Below are 19,735 nucleotides of genomic sequence, written 5' to 3'. Positions count from 1 at the left end.
TCTGACTTTACAATTAATAATTAAATAATAAAACAAAGTTATTATAAACTAATATCAACTTAATGGAATAATTAGGTATGCAATTGCAATGTTGATTATGCGAGTTATTACATGATAGTGGCAATATTGATATTACTTGATATTTAATTAATGTAATGTTCATTTAATTGAAAACCACCTATGGGTCCGTTTATCCGAGCAATTTCTTTCCGAGTACGTCAAAAGTAAAAGTTTGTTCCCACCGTCCGCCCCTATTAGCGAAGAATGAACTCTCTTCTTATTACGATAACCAGTTTAAGCTAGTCCCACATTATACGCGAACGAGGAAGGGAGTTCGCCTAGTGCGTATCCCGAACCGGATTCGTTCGGTCGTTCGCCCTTCTGTCCGGTCCTGCACCTGCTCCGAGTATGGTCGGTGCATGAAAAAGCGCATCCGTACAATCCGAACGAACGAATGAACGAACGAACGAGCAAACAAAGAGAGTTCGGTCAGTGCAGTCAAGTGCACTGTATACAATAGTATTTACGCCGACATCGCTGTAGCATTTTTTTTTCGTATAGCCATCTCTCGCATCATCAATTTATTCTTGCACGCACTCACGTCGTTTCTTTGAGAGGATACGATCGTTATCGGAAAAGAAATAATCGAAAAATCGCAAGTGAGGCAAATTCTATTCGGAGTTGGCCACGGACGAGCAACGGTATTTGGATTGCCGCAAAAGTTTCAGTTTCGCGAGAGTCTCGCTACCGCGAGCTTTCCTCCGTAGCCGCCTCCGCAGCGCCTGATATAGGGAGCTGGAAGATTCAACAGACCGAGTTCAGCATTACGGATTAATATTCTCTGGAGGAAGCACGTAACCTCGCGCCGTCGGGCTCTCGTTATTACCGTCTGTGGTGTCGAATGAGATGCCTCTCGCGCGAAGCTCCAGCCCCATATTCCGAATTCTCTAGCGAAGTTCCCTGGCGAACGCGAAAGCGCGAGGATGCTCATCGCGCGCAGGATACGCGCTTTCTTTTCATAATTCTTTCTTTGAGGCTTTTGAACCGCGAACGTCGTGCAGTGAAGCGAGAATCGAACATAATTTATTCTCACAGTCTAGTAAATTAATTATTCGCACGTCAGCGTTCGCGTTTGACGGAGCAGACTCGCGAAATGTGCCGATGTAACGCAGTAAATTTGCAGCAGCAAATTTTAATCAACCGCCATAAACTTCGCTTTCGTAAAGAAAAAGAAATAACAAATCTGTGGATATACGTTTTTTTTTTTCGACAAACATCGCGTTGCCCATAGCGCAATATGGGCTAACCTGATAAAATCTTTATCAGACGTTCGCGGATGCCGGATGTAATATCTTAACGAATAATTGAAGCGTACGTATACATACGGTACGAAGAAAGAAAATATCCGACGAGAAAGGCATTCAGCGCAAGCTACACGTACAAACCTAAACACGCGCGTCGTTAGCATGATATACAAAATTAAAATTTCAATGGTAGGGCTTCGGAATTACGATGCGATATTTTCTCAAGGAGGCACGTAACAGCCGGGGCTGTCGTGTTCCGTTATCATTGTCGGCGGCGTCGAGTAGGACACGCCACCTCCTCTCTCGTTTCTATACCTATTGCCTCGTGCTCCAAATTATTAAACGCCTAAAAGAGATTTACTCGAAACTATCCACGAGATTCCATTAAACTGGCTTAATAACATTCGTTCTTGACGCGAACGATTGTCTCGATATTTAGAGTAAGATAAAACTTTAGAAGTTGTTTGAAAATTTGCGCGTCACGGCCCTACAGAGTCTCTTTTCAATTCCGCGATATGCATGGACATGGACGCATTTTGTTATTTTGTAAATAATTATATTGAAATGTAAAATTTCTCCGCTACGCGGAAAAACACGACAAGGGACCGCGGCCCATATTTTTCTTTCTGCCGATGCGTGTATAGTACCGTGCTTTAAATATACGTATAGAATTCTAATCACAATGCAATGATTTTGGTTCGAGCATTCGCTGCAAAAAAATACCATCTCTCGAAATACGTTACGTGTACCTTGCAATACGAGAGTTTATTTCATTTCCATATACGATTGGACATAATTTCACAATGATTTTCAGAAACTCTTTTTACAGAACGCGCTCCGTTCAAAGAGCACGTAAGCCAGCATCGCCATCGCTTCTGGCTGCAGTTTGCAGTCTCCGCAATCCCTGACGTATTTCCTGTGCGATAAACGAACGGACGCTCCGTAAATAGATGCGCTTCATTCCGTTTTTCTTTCGACATATTCTTTGCGAATGTTCTGAAAACGCGATGTATTTATAACATTCCAGCGTAGCGCAAGATTGGAATTCCATTCGAGTAAAATACTCCGGATGTTAAACATTTAAACGTCGAGAGTTTAATATTAACATTCCACATAATTACCCAACAATGTAACAACATCAATGAACGGCTGAAAGTACCACAAGTGCCTAATTTATAGTTACAAGCGCTTTATCTCAAACAAATGTATAAATTTCGATGTCTTTCCGACACCATTCGGCCATTAAAATGAATGGTGAAGTTTTAACATTCGCGGTGCTTAAGCACTCTTACTTAAATGTGAAAGATAATGATATATTCTCGCCGGCGCCGGCGTCGCGAAAACGCATGCAAGAAACTGCAAACGACGCCTTCACGTAATCTCGTGATATCGCGACGGCATTCCACGCGAGTTGGCGATATTATTACACTTTATACCGTATACGATAACTCATAATCTCTTTTGCAGTAAAACTCCGAAAAAGTCGCGCGAATTCTTTTCCGATGCGCCGTGTAATTCGCTCCGTAATGTTCTCCCGCCTCCGGCCGGCGGACAGAAGTCACGTAGCTGCGTTTAGCCAGCATCCTCGTCGCGGTCGACGCGACGCGGAGCGAAGGCACGACGACGGCCGACGGAGCGGTGGCAGCGCGGCGCGGAGGCAGAGGTCCCTGCACTCTCGCGGCCTTCGTTTGTACGCGTCGCTCGCGTACGTACGTACACGTATACGAGTGTACGTACGCACTTGTCGTGGATTTTCAGGAGGCCGCGCGCGGTGCATCCACCGTCGGAGCAACGAGCAACGAGAGCGGCAGTGACGTAGGACGCGTGGCGTGCGCATGCGTTGCTAACCACCACCGCCACCATCGCCGCCGCCGCCGCCGTTGCTGCCGCCGCTGATGCCGCCGCCGCCGCCGCCACCGCCGCCACCGCCGCCGTTGCTGCTGCCTGCTGCCGAGGCTTCCACCACCGCCGCCAAGTTCATCTCGCATCCCCTCCGAGTCGTACCGCCGCCACGCGACTGTAGCCCCCACCAGAAGCGTAAGCGTGTGTCACGCTCCGGATAGCTCTCGGTGCGTGCCCATTATTGAGGAGGGGGTAAGGGGCGCGTGTAGCAACGACGCCGTCGTGGGGGTAACCTGGCCGTCGGCGCGGTGGGGATGGAATTACGCTCGCGTAGGGACCGCCAGTAGTTCCGTGCTGTCTGCCGTGCGGGTCGGATACGACGTATATCCGCGACGCGATAGTCTCGTTTCGTCTCGTCTCGTCACCCCTTTAGCCACCCTTACCCTGCGAAACGAACGACGTCAGCAACGTCGTCAGCATCGTCGAAACGCGCGCGCTTGTTTCTCTCCTTCGCGCTCTCTCTCTCTCTCTCTCACTCTGTCTCCTCGAGTGGACCCGGGGACACGAGGAGTTTGATCGTGCGGAAGGAACGTCGCTCGCGCCTCTCCGCGTCCGCGTTTCGCACCTGGAGATTCTCGTTTCAACCCCCGACGAGCGACCGCGTTCGGTGGACGCCGCGCCGCGCGAGTATACATGTCGTGATGCCGCGGGGTGAGCGACGCGCGCCGCCGAGAGGACTCGCGGCCGAGGGTGCTTCGATCTCGTCCTGACGATACCAGCCCTCGTGCGTCACCCTCATCGGACACACTATAGTGGTGCGTTCGGTAGAATGATGTTGGTGTGAGTGGGAAAAGAGGCCCGACGGTGGTGTCGTACTCCGGGTTCCGCGAATGGATCGGGGATACGTCTTTAGGGATTGTGCCGCCGGCTCTGCCCGCTTGTGATCTCGACGGGGAAAACAGGCAAGCGACGCGCGTACACGAGACATCCGTACTCTGCATTCTCCCGTATGCCAAGTGTGTGCGACGTGTAACACGTGTGACAGTTACCCGTGGGATACCACCGCGGATTATACGTTTCTTCGACCGCAAAAGGGTGGTTGGAGGCGCCGTGTGCGGAATTACACATACGTACACATACATACACACACATACACACACACACACACACACACACACCCCCAGTGGTTCTCCTTGGTGCACGTTACGGCGGATTCATCCCTAAAGGATATGTCGCTATAGTGCTCGCACGGATCGCAGCTACGATGGCCGGATACTCCAGTGCGCTCAATACGGATTTCGCTCCGGAATCAGCGCGGAGGATGCAACGATCTGCGATCGATGCTATTGAGGATGCCAGGGAATCCACCGGATGCGCAATAACGAGGTACATACCTTACGTTTTGAGAAGAAGGCTGCGATATTACAGAATTACTTAATTATAAACTGATATCTCGTTTAAGCCACGAAATTTATGACGTCGAAAAGTTTAAGCACGAGGACAAACACGCGTTCACTCACGTGCGAATTTTTATTCGCGGAGTAAGAAAAAAGGTAGATATTGTTTAGAAGTTTTTAGACTACACATGTTTAAGTACACGAAAAAAAAGGATTAGCTACTATAGCAAATCTAATCGTAAAATATGGGATAACTAACATTTTTTATAACGAGAGCTATTTTGCAATAATAGCAAAACCTTTTGTTAAAGTTTTGCTGAACCTTTTGCTATTTAGTAATAATTGCAAAAAGATTTTGCCATCTACTATAATGCTAAATTATAGCTCTCGCTGCAAAAAATGTTAGTTATCCCATTATTTACGACTTACAGATTTGCTACAGTAGCTAATCCTTTATTTCCGTGTAGAAGGTATTAGATGAAAGATCATCAATTTATGTTATAAAATCTACTTGTGCATATTGCATGCCATGTACTTTAAATATCAAATACTCGGCCGTGTCAGTTAAACACATAAATTTAAATACACATAAAACGTCCGTTCAAAAAGCGCTGCATGTACACATTTTTGATGATATTATACTATTACAAACTCTTGTATATCGCATTACGGAATATAAAAAATACGTATATTCTATTTCAAATCTAATATAAAAATGGGTCCATTCCACTTTGTAAGAGTGAATTGCGAGGAAATAAAAGATTCTTCCTCCTCTTTCTTTAAAACTTTCGGAAGAGCATACAGCGTTCTTTGAAGCGCGGCTTCGAATAAGAAATGACTTTTTAATTACCGTACCGTAATTGCAAAATGTAAACTAAACATCCAACGAACCGTGCAAATTAACGAAGAATTGTACGGCTATCGTACGCATACGGCTATTATTCTTCTAGGTAAATTTAGCATCTCGTCGTTTCATAATTAAACACGAGAGTATCGCGAGAATACTCACTTTTGAATCCCCGTACCAACTTGGTAAATCTAAAACATGTAAACGTTCGTCACGTATGTACATTATACATATGCACATGCGTGCGACGCTACTCGGCATTTGCCACAATGCAGAATAATCTATGGGGATTCCAGTGACAACGGTTACCGCGTTTGTAGCGCGCGCGTGTGTGTATGCACGTGTGTACGTTCGACGCCTTAAAATATTCACGAGATCAATATTCCGCACTTGTCGCGATATACGATTTTAGCATCGCGTTGCGAGACTTTTCGCGAGAATTTCGGCAAGTGAATCAGACACGAGAAAAATGCGAGCCATCCATACGTGACCTCTCGCGCAATGCGTGGCCCCGTCTGCACGTATCGAAATTAACCCTTATCTTATTATGGTGTTTAAGTACATCGAGGATTTCGCACCTTTCATAAATATTGTATATAATTTTAGATACGTTTTTGCACTTTATCTTATGTAGAAACAGGATCTTGCAATTTTTTCCGATATCTTACGCGTTTACACGAAATATCGCGCCGAGAGTTAAGAAAGCTGTTTCTCTAATTGATTACACGAACGTAGTTCTCGAAACAGGTGCGGGCCTAATGGACGGGAGGGAGGGTTAAGTGACACACGGTAAAATTAAATGCCATTACCCCCCGAAGAAATTTACGCGATCGATACAGATACGCGTATAAATATGGCGCTATCAAGGTCCAAGAGATGCCAGATCGCCACATCGGCCGATGATAAATGGTCGAGTTAATGGCCGACGTACTATTAATGAGAAAGGAGGATTTGTTGATGTCGGCAAAAATAAGCGACCGACGAATCAACGTAAAGGGTGGTAGATGTTTAGATTAAGCTTTTTGCTCGTTCGTCTTTGTTAGGGACTGACCATCAGGGTTGGTAGTAGTAGGATCTTGACACAACGCCTGCGATTCTAGTCCAAAACTTCCTTTCATTGATCTTAATGCTTTCTTGCAAACATATTGTCAAAACTATACAAGTAATTATAAATACTATTGCAAAATTTTTTATTTTTTAATTTCCGTTTTACATTTCTTTTTAAACCGTGTACTGACATTCGAATTTCGTATAATTCACATCGAGGATTGATGTGAATATATAATAGATAAGTATTTTAAAAGAAGAATTTGAGGAAATTTTAAATTTGACTCATAACGTCTAAAAATTAGAAATCGATATCAAGTTTGAAATACGTTGTCACTGATGATCTTTAATAACGATATAACGTGAACGTAAAATTGAATATTTAACACTACCGTGCAACATAGCGGATATAGACTAATTTTGTTAGACTCTCGCTGAATGCCGTACGTTCAGTGATATATATAAATGCTTTTTTGTATCTATTGACGATGGAATATCGTAGTTCGCGGTATCAATTTGCAGTATCAATTTTAATTCAATTATTCAACCACGACGAATGTAAAAGTTTGAAAAGTCAACACGTTAACGGAAATACCCCGATTTACTTGTTGACAATGACAAAACGCGCGCTGTTACAAACAACTCAAGATATATTTTTCTCAATTTGAGCACAATGTATATGTAATAAACTTATAACTTCTTTAATGCGGTATAGAGTGTAGATATTTGAGAATAAAGGTAACTAGGAGAACAAGTATAACGTATATAATATTCGGTACACCGCTATGTTGCACGGAAATAGTTTCTAATATGTGCACAGAAAGCTCATAGCACGAGCGTTCACGGGTTAATGTCTCTATATTCTGGCGTTCGTGTTTGTTACTGAAAGCGTGGATGTATAGATCGTATCGGCCGGACATTTACTGCCTTCATTGTTCCTTGGTAAAGAAATATTTGAACAACAGCTTGGGATCTTATAAATTTGCAGTATGAAATCGATTAGCTTTCGCAAACTTGAGCAGAATTTATTTAACCAGTCTTATGTATTTTCCGAATCGTTTATGCGTGAAACGTCCTTAATGTAGCAGTTTCTTTCGCAACGGGGTGTAGAACAATCCTACTATTTGACTGTTTGCCTTCAGGCGACTTTATAGCAGATAATATCGCTAATTAGTTCCAAGCGTTATATCAACAAGGTTTTGATATTGTCGTTGACATCGTCATACAATCATCGTCGAAAAATTTACATTTGTATAATATTAGAGAAGTAGATATATATATATATATGTATTATATATATTAAATAATTAAATGTTTAATGACTAAAATTTCTTTTTGACTCGTTTTACGTTTAGCGCAACATATACATATGTTTGTCGCTTGTTTCTGCCATTTATGAATTATGTCAAATGAATGAACATTCCACTAGAACTAGATCAACTCGTGACATAGTTTTTTGTGTTACTTTATTTCTATAGTATTTTCAAACATATTTTTTAATTAATCTTCTAAGATCAACTTAATGTTATCTGATACTTTTTACTAAAATTCAAATATATGAACAAATCAAAAAATTTATTTTACATGAGGTTTACTTTAAATAGTAAACTTTCATAATAAAAGCAAGTTTACAAATTATAGATACATTCTACATTTGTATTCCAAATTTTCTTATTAATTTGATAAGTAGTATTTTTAAACAAATGTAACGTTCTATCGTCACTCACAAATTTTAAATTGTTTTTTCAGCATAGAAATGTGAACATGTAAGAAATAAAAACTTGACTTTTCAAATTTGTCGCATTCCTAAAAGGATAAGATTTGAAATATTTTAAGTATTATTATCAGATTTTTCTGTATATTGATTGATTGCCAACCGTGTGAATCGCCTGTGCAAATTCGGCTCGGTGATGAATTTTATATTGACAGCTTGACATTCGGCGGTTAACCGCGCATCGAGAAGTGATGGATTGAGAGCAAATTATAAAAATAGAAAATAGAAAACAAAGTATCTCTAAAAGGAGACGTGAATTAAATATAAGAGAAATGCATTGTACACCAAATGCTATAAAATATTCAACTTATGAGACTAAATCGGACTAAATAGGTATAAAATATATCCGTTTTTTTGTTTTAATCCAATATATCTGAAAGTACCTAATTAAATTATAAGATCTTGAAAATTTAATCGGTCAAGTTAATTTTTTTTATTCAGATCGTTTTTATTACTTTTACCGGATGCGAGCGTGGAATATATGATTGCATTACACTATAGGAACAAACCGAGTACGCGGTCGTTCCTCGCATCCCTCGTTCCGAAGAAAAGCCAGTAAAAATCAATGAACCAAAGCTGTTGGCGCGGGACTAGCCCAGGGCTCTTCTCAGCCTGTTGAATGAACGAAGTAACATTGCCCGTAAGAACTGGTTTAACTGTTGGACGAACGTGTCTATATATTGGCTTCCTTCGATATCGACTTCCCGAATATGTCTGCAGTGATCACGTCGCGGACGCGGAAAGGAAAACGAACGTCACGATCGCGGGTAGGGAAAAACGTAACGAGCTTACGAAGTCGCGGATCGCCAATCACCCGCATTTCCCGTTTTGTTTTCCATTAGAGAGGAGAAAAACCGAGAGCGCGTCGGAAGGCTGTCCGTCGCCTGAGTTTTAATGGTTCGTCGCGCGCAATAACGTGTAAAGCAACCCGATTATATGTCGCGCTCTCGAGAATTTGTCCGTCAAAAGATGTCCGTCTAGATTGGTATTCTCGCGTTCGTTGTGAAATATTTGATAGTGTATAATAGCGTGGCGGCGCAGGCATGCAAGAAACGGTGACAGAAATCGCCTGTAGGCGACTGGTTCAGGACCTTGCCGGGTTACTTTGCGAGGTCGTACTCATTTATTCATCTCCTTAAAAAACTACGCCATACTACGCACGGCGGGCGCGCGCACACGCCGCTCTCGAGTCGACTCTCGTTTTATCTTCGGCGGAAAGAAAATTCGCTCCAGAATTCTGAGAAAAATTTAACGTCGGACGAGCGACCGCGCGCGCGCACTTATTTCCTAGACGTTCTACTCAAATCCATTTCAACTTCATCGACGTAACGCTAGCGAAAGAGAATTGATTTACACACCATGATGGTCTCTCGATGGTCTCTATCGACTTTTCCAGGGAGAGGACGGGTATATATAAGATATTTCGTCCTTTTTCTCTTTTCTAATCCTCAATATTCCGGAGTCAACGCAGTCGTGAAAGACTTGAAAACCCATTACTTCATTTCGTTTTTATTATTATAATACTATTCGCGATCTAGATCGCGTACCTCGATATCATGTCCTTCGATTTAAGAGGCAGCGAAATGATGGAGAACTTTTACTTCGCACGAGCGAGTAGCTCGATTGTTATACATCACACTCCCTGAGCTGGTGAAGTAGCCCTTTACTGGAAGCACTCACGACGTACTTTGTAGAATTTATGATTGACTGCTCGTATAAAGAACAAAAAATATATGATAAGTAAATACAAAGAGTGTCGATATACGCACACAAAACAGCGTTCGTTGACACGAGCGTATACATAATACAACGTTTAATAATATCGTTAATGTTAGATCCATTCCTCGCGCTAATATCTTATCCAATCTCTTTCGCCCCCCCCCCTCTCTCTCTCTCTCTCTCTGCATTCTAAATTTATTATCGATGGTAATATCATGGCGATGGATTCGAATGCTTCGCGTTTAATAACGTAGATTGCAAGATAATTTAATTTCTTCTTAATCCCTCATTCAATAATAATTCTTATCTCTTTATTTTGCACTTTTTTATTTATTTTATTGATGTACGCAGCCAATTAAATTCATATAAATTAGTATTTAAATCTAGACTACAAAACTCGCCACCACATATCGAATGAATAAAACATGCCGCGACACGCTGCGACAAATAAATTTATTAATGGGATATTACAGCTGATGCAAAAGTTCTTTTGCAGAATCCAATAATTTGCCGAGAATCACTGCGGATAAGAAGTAAAGCGGCTTATTTGGAGCTCACGAGTATTTCTCCAATTATATCGCGTGCGTGTACATAAAACGGCGCGGTTCTCACAATCCGGAGCGTATGTAATCTGGTTAAAGCGTATTCGGGGAACTCCTTGTGCTGCATCTAGCTATTGTTCGGGGGAGTACATTTGGTCGACCGAAATTGTACTCATAAGCCATTTTGGAATACAGACGCGCGTCGCTTTCTCACAGCGAATTAATACGAGCCTTGTCATTGTCTCGTAGGAATATATTTGACGAATCTCGTAGTCTTGCCGACGAATTGTTGAGATGTAAAAATATTGGCCATACAACGTAATCGTACAACATATATGTAGTTATTTAAAAATTATGTAATTGTAGTGCAATTATTAAGCTGATGAAGGTGAGATCATGCTGAAGTTATATAATTTTTCTCTATTTTGCAGAATGGCTCAATGAGAGTTCGGTGGTGATTTAGTAAAAACCAGTATTTATTTTTGCGATGTCAAAGCAAGATAAAATTTCTCGTTTCTGATTTTTAAAAGCAGTACAAAAATAACGAAAATAATATATGTATAGTTATTCCTATTGATGCTTAATACATTAATTTCCAGAAATTATGAAAATCTAAATTCTGTAAAAATCAATGAAATGTGCGATCGAGCGAGAAGAAATTATTGACAAGAATTATTTAACCGCTGTCTGACGGTACAGATTAAGATTCTTCTGACAGGAAATAAAAGTTGACCTGTATACTCGCATATTAAGATCAATGACCTTGTATACTCCAGACGGATACATACCCAAAGCATGTATTTTTAGCGAGACATCGCGACGGAAGTTTGCGAACATAGGCGCCGAGCGCGATAATTGTATATCTCAGATTTCGCGCGTTATTATTGGCTTTAACGCAGCCGTTAAATTTATTTTTCTACTTGAAAAGTTAATAAAAAAATTGGATTAAAATTAAAAACTATTTTACGCGAGCGTGGACGGCGTGATTACTCTAAACGATAGAATTTCTTATTTCGTTAAATTAAAATTGTTTGAATGCGCGCGGGGTTGTGAAAAAAATAAATTAATTTACAATATGAAAAAAAATTAATTATAAATATATCTATATGGATCGTGTGCAAATGCTGCATTTTAAGCTTAACAATTATAATTAAACATTGCCATTCACAGTCATTTCTATTTTTATACATATCTTGTTATACACATATAACACATATCATACATATTTTGTGAATATAAATATATTTTTGTTTAATGATAATATAATATACGATAAATTTGAATGTTTAAAAATAGAAACTCGATAAAACGAAAACTCTTTAACGTCGTGAAATAATCGACGCCAATGTTTCGTCTGTGCATTTACGTTCGAGACGAGGCGGAGGCTAAATCGGGACTGTCTCGCGTGTAGTCAAAGCTCAAACTAAGTGTAGAAGCATTAGCTTTTATTGTAGCGTACTCTTCGGATTTTTGCGTCTGACACATGATATGCAAGTTCTGCTAAACCAAAAAGACCAAAGCTATCTTACAGTCTGGCTTGAAAAGTTGGAGTTAACGGTCGTCTCTTTAGATGATAGCTGAAGTGCAGGCAGAGAAGAAAATTAAGATCTGATCAAAACTCAAATTGATGCGTTACAACGGTTAAATTACGTTGATTTAATAAACTGATATTGATTAGAGCGAGAAAAATCAATTATTCAGGTATACGCGTGCACATGTACAGTAATTTATCTCGTAGTAAAAGGAAGAGAGAAAATATCGAGTTGCATGAACGTTTCGTAAACGTTTCCAGCGCAAATGAGGTGTTCTAGAGGCAATATGGAAGCTCTCGACCTGGGGACTTGATGTACAGGGATGCTGAACTATTCCGCCATTTCGATAGGTTGTTGGCAGAAATCCGAGCGGGTCTCATCATTAAGTAAGAATCCATTACCGCGTTAGTGGCACGTCAATATCGAGAGACCGGCGGAGGTCGCGTTAAATTATTCCCGTAACATCAAGGTGAACGAACACGGAAAGTCCTTTCCGCGCCTTTCCCTACATTATTTAAGGAGATACTATTTAAAAGTATAATCATCTATATCAGAGTACATCTCTCCACGGATATTTCTCGATCGCCATCGAAAAGTATAAGACTATACTCATCGAGAGTCTATATCGGTTCGGTATCCATTCTTATCTATTGTCCATTCGTTTGCTCGCATCCCGTACGGCATCTACTTCTGTCGTGCATATCGCATATCTTTTCTATATGCAATACAATATATACAAATAGACATTCGCATTTCTCCTATTCGCTTGGATTTTCGTCACAGATTCGCAGTCTGCAGCGTAGAGCGGGAGACGCGAAAATCCGGATCATAGCGCATATAAAAAAAAATATGAATATTGAAGAACGTTTCGGATCTTCGCCGTCGTATATTTGTCTTCCTTCAAACTCGGAACGCGATATAGTTACGGTTTCATTTTTGCCGTTATGCAGAAGGGGTTAAGCGAACTGATGGCGTTCTCATCATCCCCCGGCTACGCGAAAAAGTTTCAAACGGATTCTCGCTACCGGAGCCGGGCGCTATTTTCGGAAACCTCGACCAGGATAAGGCCGAAAGTACCCAATTACCCGAGGAACACAATACCTGGGAAATTTTTGCGAAGAAACTCAGAGCTAGGAGTAACTCGTTTCGAAGGCATCGCTTTCGAACGATGTCGAAAGTATCGATTCCCAAAGGCCGTTCTCCGATTCTCGCTCACTCTACCCTCGTGTTTCCCGCGCTCAATCGTACCCCACCGTCGAAATGACGGTGCTTTTATCTTACTTCGGGTAGGAGAAGAATGTTTCATCGTATCGGACGGGAACCGATCCGCGTCATCAACGCAAACGAGTATCGCGAAAAAGATGGCAGTTTTTTTTTTAAGAATTATCTTGAATTAGAATCTAAATGGAATAAATATAAGAAGAGCTCGATCTCGTATTAAATCTCGTTTTGTCGTCGAGATTATTATTATTTGGACAAATTTGGAAATGTCAGAAACTGTATTGAAACAAGAATCTATTACAAGAATAAATTGAAAAATCGATATAACTTTGGCGTATACGTTCAATTCACGATGCTATAGATATGCGAAAAAGAGATTGCTTTACGCCAATTGCCGAGTTTCTGCTGTCACAGATAAACATATAGAGATTATTTTCCGGTACGTTTATGTGTTTTGAACTGACCCAAAATTATACTGTTTTCAAACTCCGCTTTTGAGAGATATTGTATCCTACACTGTAACGGTAATACGTGTCAGATTAACAACTAACTTTCTGACACATTTTATATAGGCGCTCCGTTGAACTCTCCGGCGGTATATGTCACGTTTCTGCAGCACAAATGGAGTGTTTTGTTACCTTCCGACATTTTCTTCCGTACGGCTATCTCGCCCCATGATAACAACATTCCGCGTATCGTTATCGCGCGGTGTTTAAATGATGAAAAAGTGGGAGCGGTGAAAATCGCCGGACAGGAAAATGCATCTCGCGTGTACTCTTTTTTTTTTTTTACCGCGTCCGAAACGGCGTTATGCGTCCTCGGCGGATTCCAAAAGGGAATTACGGCTTGGTCACGACAGTCGGAACTATACATTTTACGCGATAACTCGATTATGTTTCACGGCTGGTGCACTCACGCACTTGCCCGAGCTGATATGCGACGCGATATCGCTTTATTACACGGAGACATCTTTTCGACAACGTCGTTGCCGGTCATTACCCAACGACAGCGTGTTTTCGTTGGGGAAACACGAGCCTGTCATCGATATTGTCATCCATCGTTACAAAAGGGAAGGATAACGTCGCGAGGAAATCACGGATAGCGAATTCTTGTTTTTCGTGTCGCACGCGTGCGGCATGCATCATCCTCAGGCGTGAACCGCAATTAGATCGGCATAATTGCGTCATTGCGCGACGTGGCGCGCCGTTAGCGTAAATAATACTATATCATTATTTACATCTGTCCCATGCGCTTCACGTGCATCGCTCCCACGTTTGCCTTCCCGCACATTATGTGCGCCGCTTTATAATTAAAGCTTTTCCCACTTGCGGTTATATTAAATGTCTGTACTTCTCCAAAATCATCCGGTCGTATAAATCCCACGATCACCATTTCGATGCATATTATTAGTTGCTGTGGAAGTGATATCTCTCGCGATGTTATACGTGAAAATAGAGGAAAATATATATATATATAACCGTGCGATTATTTTTCCAAAATTAGTGAGATTAATAATACTTTTACCGCGCGTTACTTTTCTTAGCATTCGACGATAGATTATAGTTAGGAAGTTTCGCGCACACTGACATATTAAAAGTGTCGGCAATTTTGTTAGAGGCGCGAGTTTTAATCGAATTAACTCGCCTTTCGCGAAGAACGAACTTTTCGCGACGTGTTAGCGACGCACGCTAATAGCATTACCGGCAGACGTACGCGAAATTTGCACTCGGCGGCGACTCGTCCGTTACTTTAATTTCCAAGCACGTACGCGACGGACGGAGGGATGAAATTATGGGGTGGAAATATATCGCGCACGTCCATGGAAAGGGAGATCCGTCGCTGTCGATCGGTTTGCTCGCTTTTTGGGATAGGATAAAGGAATGCGTTATTATAAAACGATCGTCTTTTTCGCTTCGCTTATCATCATCGCGCGCGTGTTTCCCATTTCTTCGCTTCTTTTCCCCGGGACTGACGAATAAATCCGACATATCTCCAAGTGACGGAATCGTTTAGATTCTAATCGAAACAGATAGAAATTAACTTTTATATTGTCGACATTTCCATGTCAACTGAATATTTTAAATCAAAATTTATACGAATAACAACGCTACTATATGAGCGTACGTGACAGTTAAAAATTTCAATCATATCAATATAATGTAAAAATAAATGCAGAAAATAAATCGCGTAACGTTTAAAATTCACCTTCCGAGTTAATAAATTTTCTCAAGATTTTTATAGACTACCGAATGATACACAGAATTCTCCGAAGAATACGGAAGTCGAAGAATACCGCGAAATCTTCCTAAAGAAAACTAAAAGCACACCAGAGAGAGCTCGAGCGAACGTAACTAACTGTGAAAGCACTATATACACCAAGTGAAACAGAAGTATTTCCGTGAGTAACCATGCGGTTAAAATTCCTTTCGCACGAGTGAATTAAAATATAGTCATTGCAAAACGACAAGAAAGCGAGGTCAGGAACGAAACGAGATGACGTTCCGTCGCGCTTTTGACATTTATCCTTTTAGAGAAATGGCATGAGTCAAAGTGACCCAGATGAGACAATATTTCTTCTGTCTCGAATATTCGCATCCGTCTCTTCTGCACACAGAAAAATACAAATAAACGTGCGTTTAATTTCTTTCTTTTTTAACATTATTGCCCCTATATGAACAAGACATTATGAATACCGTGTACTCTAGGGTCAAGCAAATACGTGAAAACTGAGAAAATATTAGACTATGTCAATGATGATATATTACGTTCCTCTCCACCAGGAAGTTCCTTCGAGGAAATTCTGACGCTGCTTCTATCGCTCGGTCTGCTTTTCGGATCGAGGGTTCGCATTATCCTCGCTCAATTTCCTCTCGTTTTATGTAGCCGCGTGTCTCTTTATCCTCCACCCACGGCTAGAGTTTTTTATCCTTATCCAGCAAGGTGTGCAATAGTCGGTGAATTCGGTGTAGCCCGAGTTGAGAGAGCGAAGGTATAAAGACGATAAATGAAGGAGCTTTCAAAGAAAACCGGAAACTACTTCAAAAAACGAAATAAGTGTCGACTAAGTTACTGTAGAGACTCCCTCGCGTAGAGAAGGACGCCTCGCGGCGATCGATTTTTGAAAATTCTGTCGTCTGACGTAATAAAGAGCGAAGAGTAAAAAGGACGAGCTTCATTTTTCTGCGCGTCTGTGCGCGATAGGTAAAATAAAAGGAAGATATAGAAGAAGAAAATGTGAGATTGATATGAGCTCGATATGTATCTTTAAATATATCTTCGAAACTTAATTCTTCCTACCGTTTTAAAGAATTCATTATTTTACTAAAAAATATCGATTCTGAATTTTACAACGAAGAATGTTACCTATCCATTTTCTGCCAATTCCGGAACATCCTCTATACACGTCCGCACAAGAAAGAGATACTCTGAAGAGAACGAATAAAGGAACTTTTGAAGAGATTCAGGAGCTCGAGGACGTTAAAACGTGAAATAAAAGTCGTTAGAAGTTACTGGGTCACAGCGGAAACTTTTGAAGTGAGCAATTTCGAAAATTTTGTAGGCGAGCCAGCGAGCGCCAGCGAGCCAATATCAACAAAAGAACGAAGAACTCGTAATTGGCAAGAATTCCTTATGATTACACATCTTTCTGATATTTCTTACCGTCTATCTTTGTAAAGTACAGAAAAGCTTGATGTGCAACCGAGAAAGATATTACGAGGAAAAATAACGTTTTAGAATTCTGCAGGCAAATCAGGAACTGCACTAAAATTTGGAAGCTGGTCCAAAATTGCTGCGGAGTATGAAAATTAGAAGCCAGCGATTTCAGAAACTCCACAGGAGGACGAGAGAACTGAACAAAGTTGTGAAATAGTGAGTATCGAAGAGTCTTTTTCTTCCTTCTCGTCTAAGGAATCTCATATAGGTATTAAGAGTCTTTTCGAAGAAAATATATCGCATACATGGCACTCTCGCGGAATCTATCCATTTCTCGCCGTGCTTTGTCGAACGGAATTATTCTTGGCCGATTTGAGGCATTTGTCTTTTCTTATACTTACGGCGCAATTTTCTCTTTCCTCGTATATTTGTTTGAAGAATTGAGTATCTTCGTGCGCGAGAGGGAAAACGATAAATAAAAGGCGCCGAAGAAAAAAAAAAACTTAAACTCCTTCAAGCTTGAGTCGGAGCTTCTCTCGACGAAGTCGACGTTTCTAATAAGAAGCAACGCGAGTGCTACGAAAGTAGGAGCGAAGGCCGGCCGACCCTTTTCTCACTTTCGTGCAGTGTAAATGTAAAAAGACATTTCAGAAAGACGGCGCATAGATAAGGTAGACAGAAAGATATATTTCGCGAAATATTACCGGTTAAAATATTCGCTCTCATACGCTGCGCTTTTCAGATCGAGAGGATACATTATTCTCAATCGATTTTCTTTCGCTTTACTTTGCAGCGTGTCCCTTTGACTTCCCCTTGACATTTTCTGCCTTCTTCCTCTCGTCTCTTTAGCAGTACGTGCGGCGAAGCTGATTTCCAGCCGGAGAAAAAGAAAAGATAAAGAGGGGAGGGGGGTGAAAGTAAGTTGAGCTTTTCAAAGGAAACCAGAAACTGTGTTGGAAATAAAATGAAAGTTACTGCACTGGGAGTACTACTAGGAGAACTCTTCCGGAGACCCTCTGACGTGAGCGGTTTTGCGAATTTTGTGATTAAGAGTTATAGCAAGAAGAAACAAACTGGATGTAAAAAGGGACGACGATAGTTGCGAATACAGAAAACACGATATGAAATATTCGATAATATCCGATATCCGTATTATAACGGCATCGAAAAAGAGGTAGTAGTATCAATTTAACGATAAACATCGAAAGAATAAGAATTTATTGCTCGGCACTTAAGTCTTTTACGTTTTCACATTTATCATGCATATTTTTATCATATATTTTCACACGTACCTATGTCTCTTTCAATTTTTTTTATGACAGTGGGATTTCTACATTCCGACAGTTTTATTGCGTTTAATCATGATATATATGAAAAGTCCCGAAAATATAATCACGATAACAGACTAAAAACAACAAGAGTCACGGCGCGTGAAAGAATCTGTACGACAGACACGATTTCTGAAATCTACAGACCGTTACAGACGATAAGGACGATAATAGTCGTGGTAGAAACAACGAGCGACGAACGACGAGGTAACAAAGAAAATGCTGGTTGTTTCTTTTTGATGCTGGTGCCTAGGGGGTCGTAAGAATAACGCAAGTTAAAGGAATTATGTTTTCCTTTTGTCCGGGACGTGGACAAAGGCTCGCCGAGGAAAATGGCAGACTCGCCGAGAGAAAGAATTCTTTGGTATGACGAGGGTGGAATAAAAGTTGGAAAAAAAAAGGAATGGAATGTCGCTAATTTTAGCATGTAACGCGTAATCGCGTTATATTACGCGTAAATTCAGATCAAACTGCATCGAAATATAATTTTTATTTAACCGTTTAGTATATATATATATATATATATATATATATATATATATATAATTAATTCTTCCTTTTAAACTTTCAGACTTTCAACATATTTAAAACACGTGCAGTTTGCAATTTTATATTACAGGTTTACGCTGTTTTTGACGGTTTTCAACAAATTCAAAAAAACCTTTATTATATAAATGCACACAGCATTTTTTTCATACTATATGATGAAATGCGCGCTAAGCAACGCAAATGCGCGGGATGCAACCAAAGGTTAACGCAGACGTCAATATTGAAATTTCCTCTGAAGGTTTATTAAAGGATATCTCTTCGCTATACAATTATCGGCTGACTATCAACCATGATAAAACTCGAGCAACATAGTAAAGCGGAAAATAAAACGAGAGAAACGTACCAGCATGGCGATCCGTAGCATTGTTGTTTAGTGCAGGGAGAATAATGTCATCACGATAACCGACATTTTCTCTCCATGAATGCGAGACCGAGTAAAATTATGCTGCAGAATACCTCAAAACATTTTGAATGAGAATAATAACCGACTTTATTTAAATTTTATTCTCATTTTCTATAAGTTTTGGAGTGTGCATTATTTTTATTTAACCATATTGTCACTCTCTATTTAGTTTTCATACAAATTAATTTAATATAACGAAATTATGAAAAGCAGCGTTAAAACAAGCAAAAGACATAATTATTTTTCATATTTCGTTACCATATTAATATAATTTTGAAAAATAAATGAATAGCAAAAATTTCGTGACCAAATATTACATATAATATCAACAATGTTTGTTATTATATATACAAATAATGTTAAAGACTCGAGTGGTCAGTTATTCATTATTATAAAGCGACAAGTTTGTCGATTCGTGATTATTGGAGAAAATGCCGTTTTATATCAAATTAATTTTTTTACATTTTACGATATAACTTGGTTGAAAAGCTCAGTTCGATAAAGAAAAGAATAGTCGAATTTAGGATTAATTGGATTTTTTATCGACGTTAGGATTCGATGTTAGGAAAGAACGTA

General features: G+C 40.4%; 1 protein-coding gene across 3 annotated transcripts in view; it reads left to right on the top strand.

Annotated features, from left to right (window-relative positions):
* The first annotated feature begins 3,501 nt into the window (after nt 1–3,501).
* The window catches only part of LOC143906347 (irregular chiasm C-roughest protein), a 124,671-nt gene continuing 108,437 nt past the window's right edge, over nt 3,502–19,735 (top strand). For all 3 annotated transcript variants that reach the window (XM_077422401.1, XM_077422402.1, XM_077422400.1), the window contains exon 1: nt 3,502–4,532. In XM_077422401.1, the coding sequence (XP_077278527.1) occupies nt 4,411–4,532 (122 nt within the window). In that variant the 5' untranslated portion in view covers nt 3,502–4,410. The remainder of the gene's footprint in view (nt 4,533–19,735) is intronic.

Source organism: Temnothorax americanus, unplaced genomic scaffold (assembly GCF_048541705.1).
Source record: "Temnothorax americanus isolate GAGA-0224 unplaced genomic scaffold, ASM4854170v1 Scaffold7, whole genome shotgun sequence".
Lineage (NCBI taxonomy): Eukaryota > Metazoa > Arthropoda > Insecta > Hymenoptera > Formicidae > Temnothorax > Temnothorax americanus.
The sequence above is the reverse complement of the archived record's forward strand: the minus strand, read 5'-3'. Positions and strand labels throughout refer to the sequence as shown.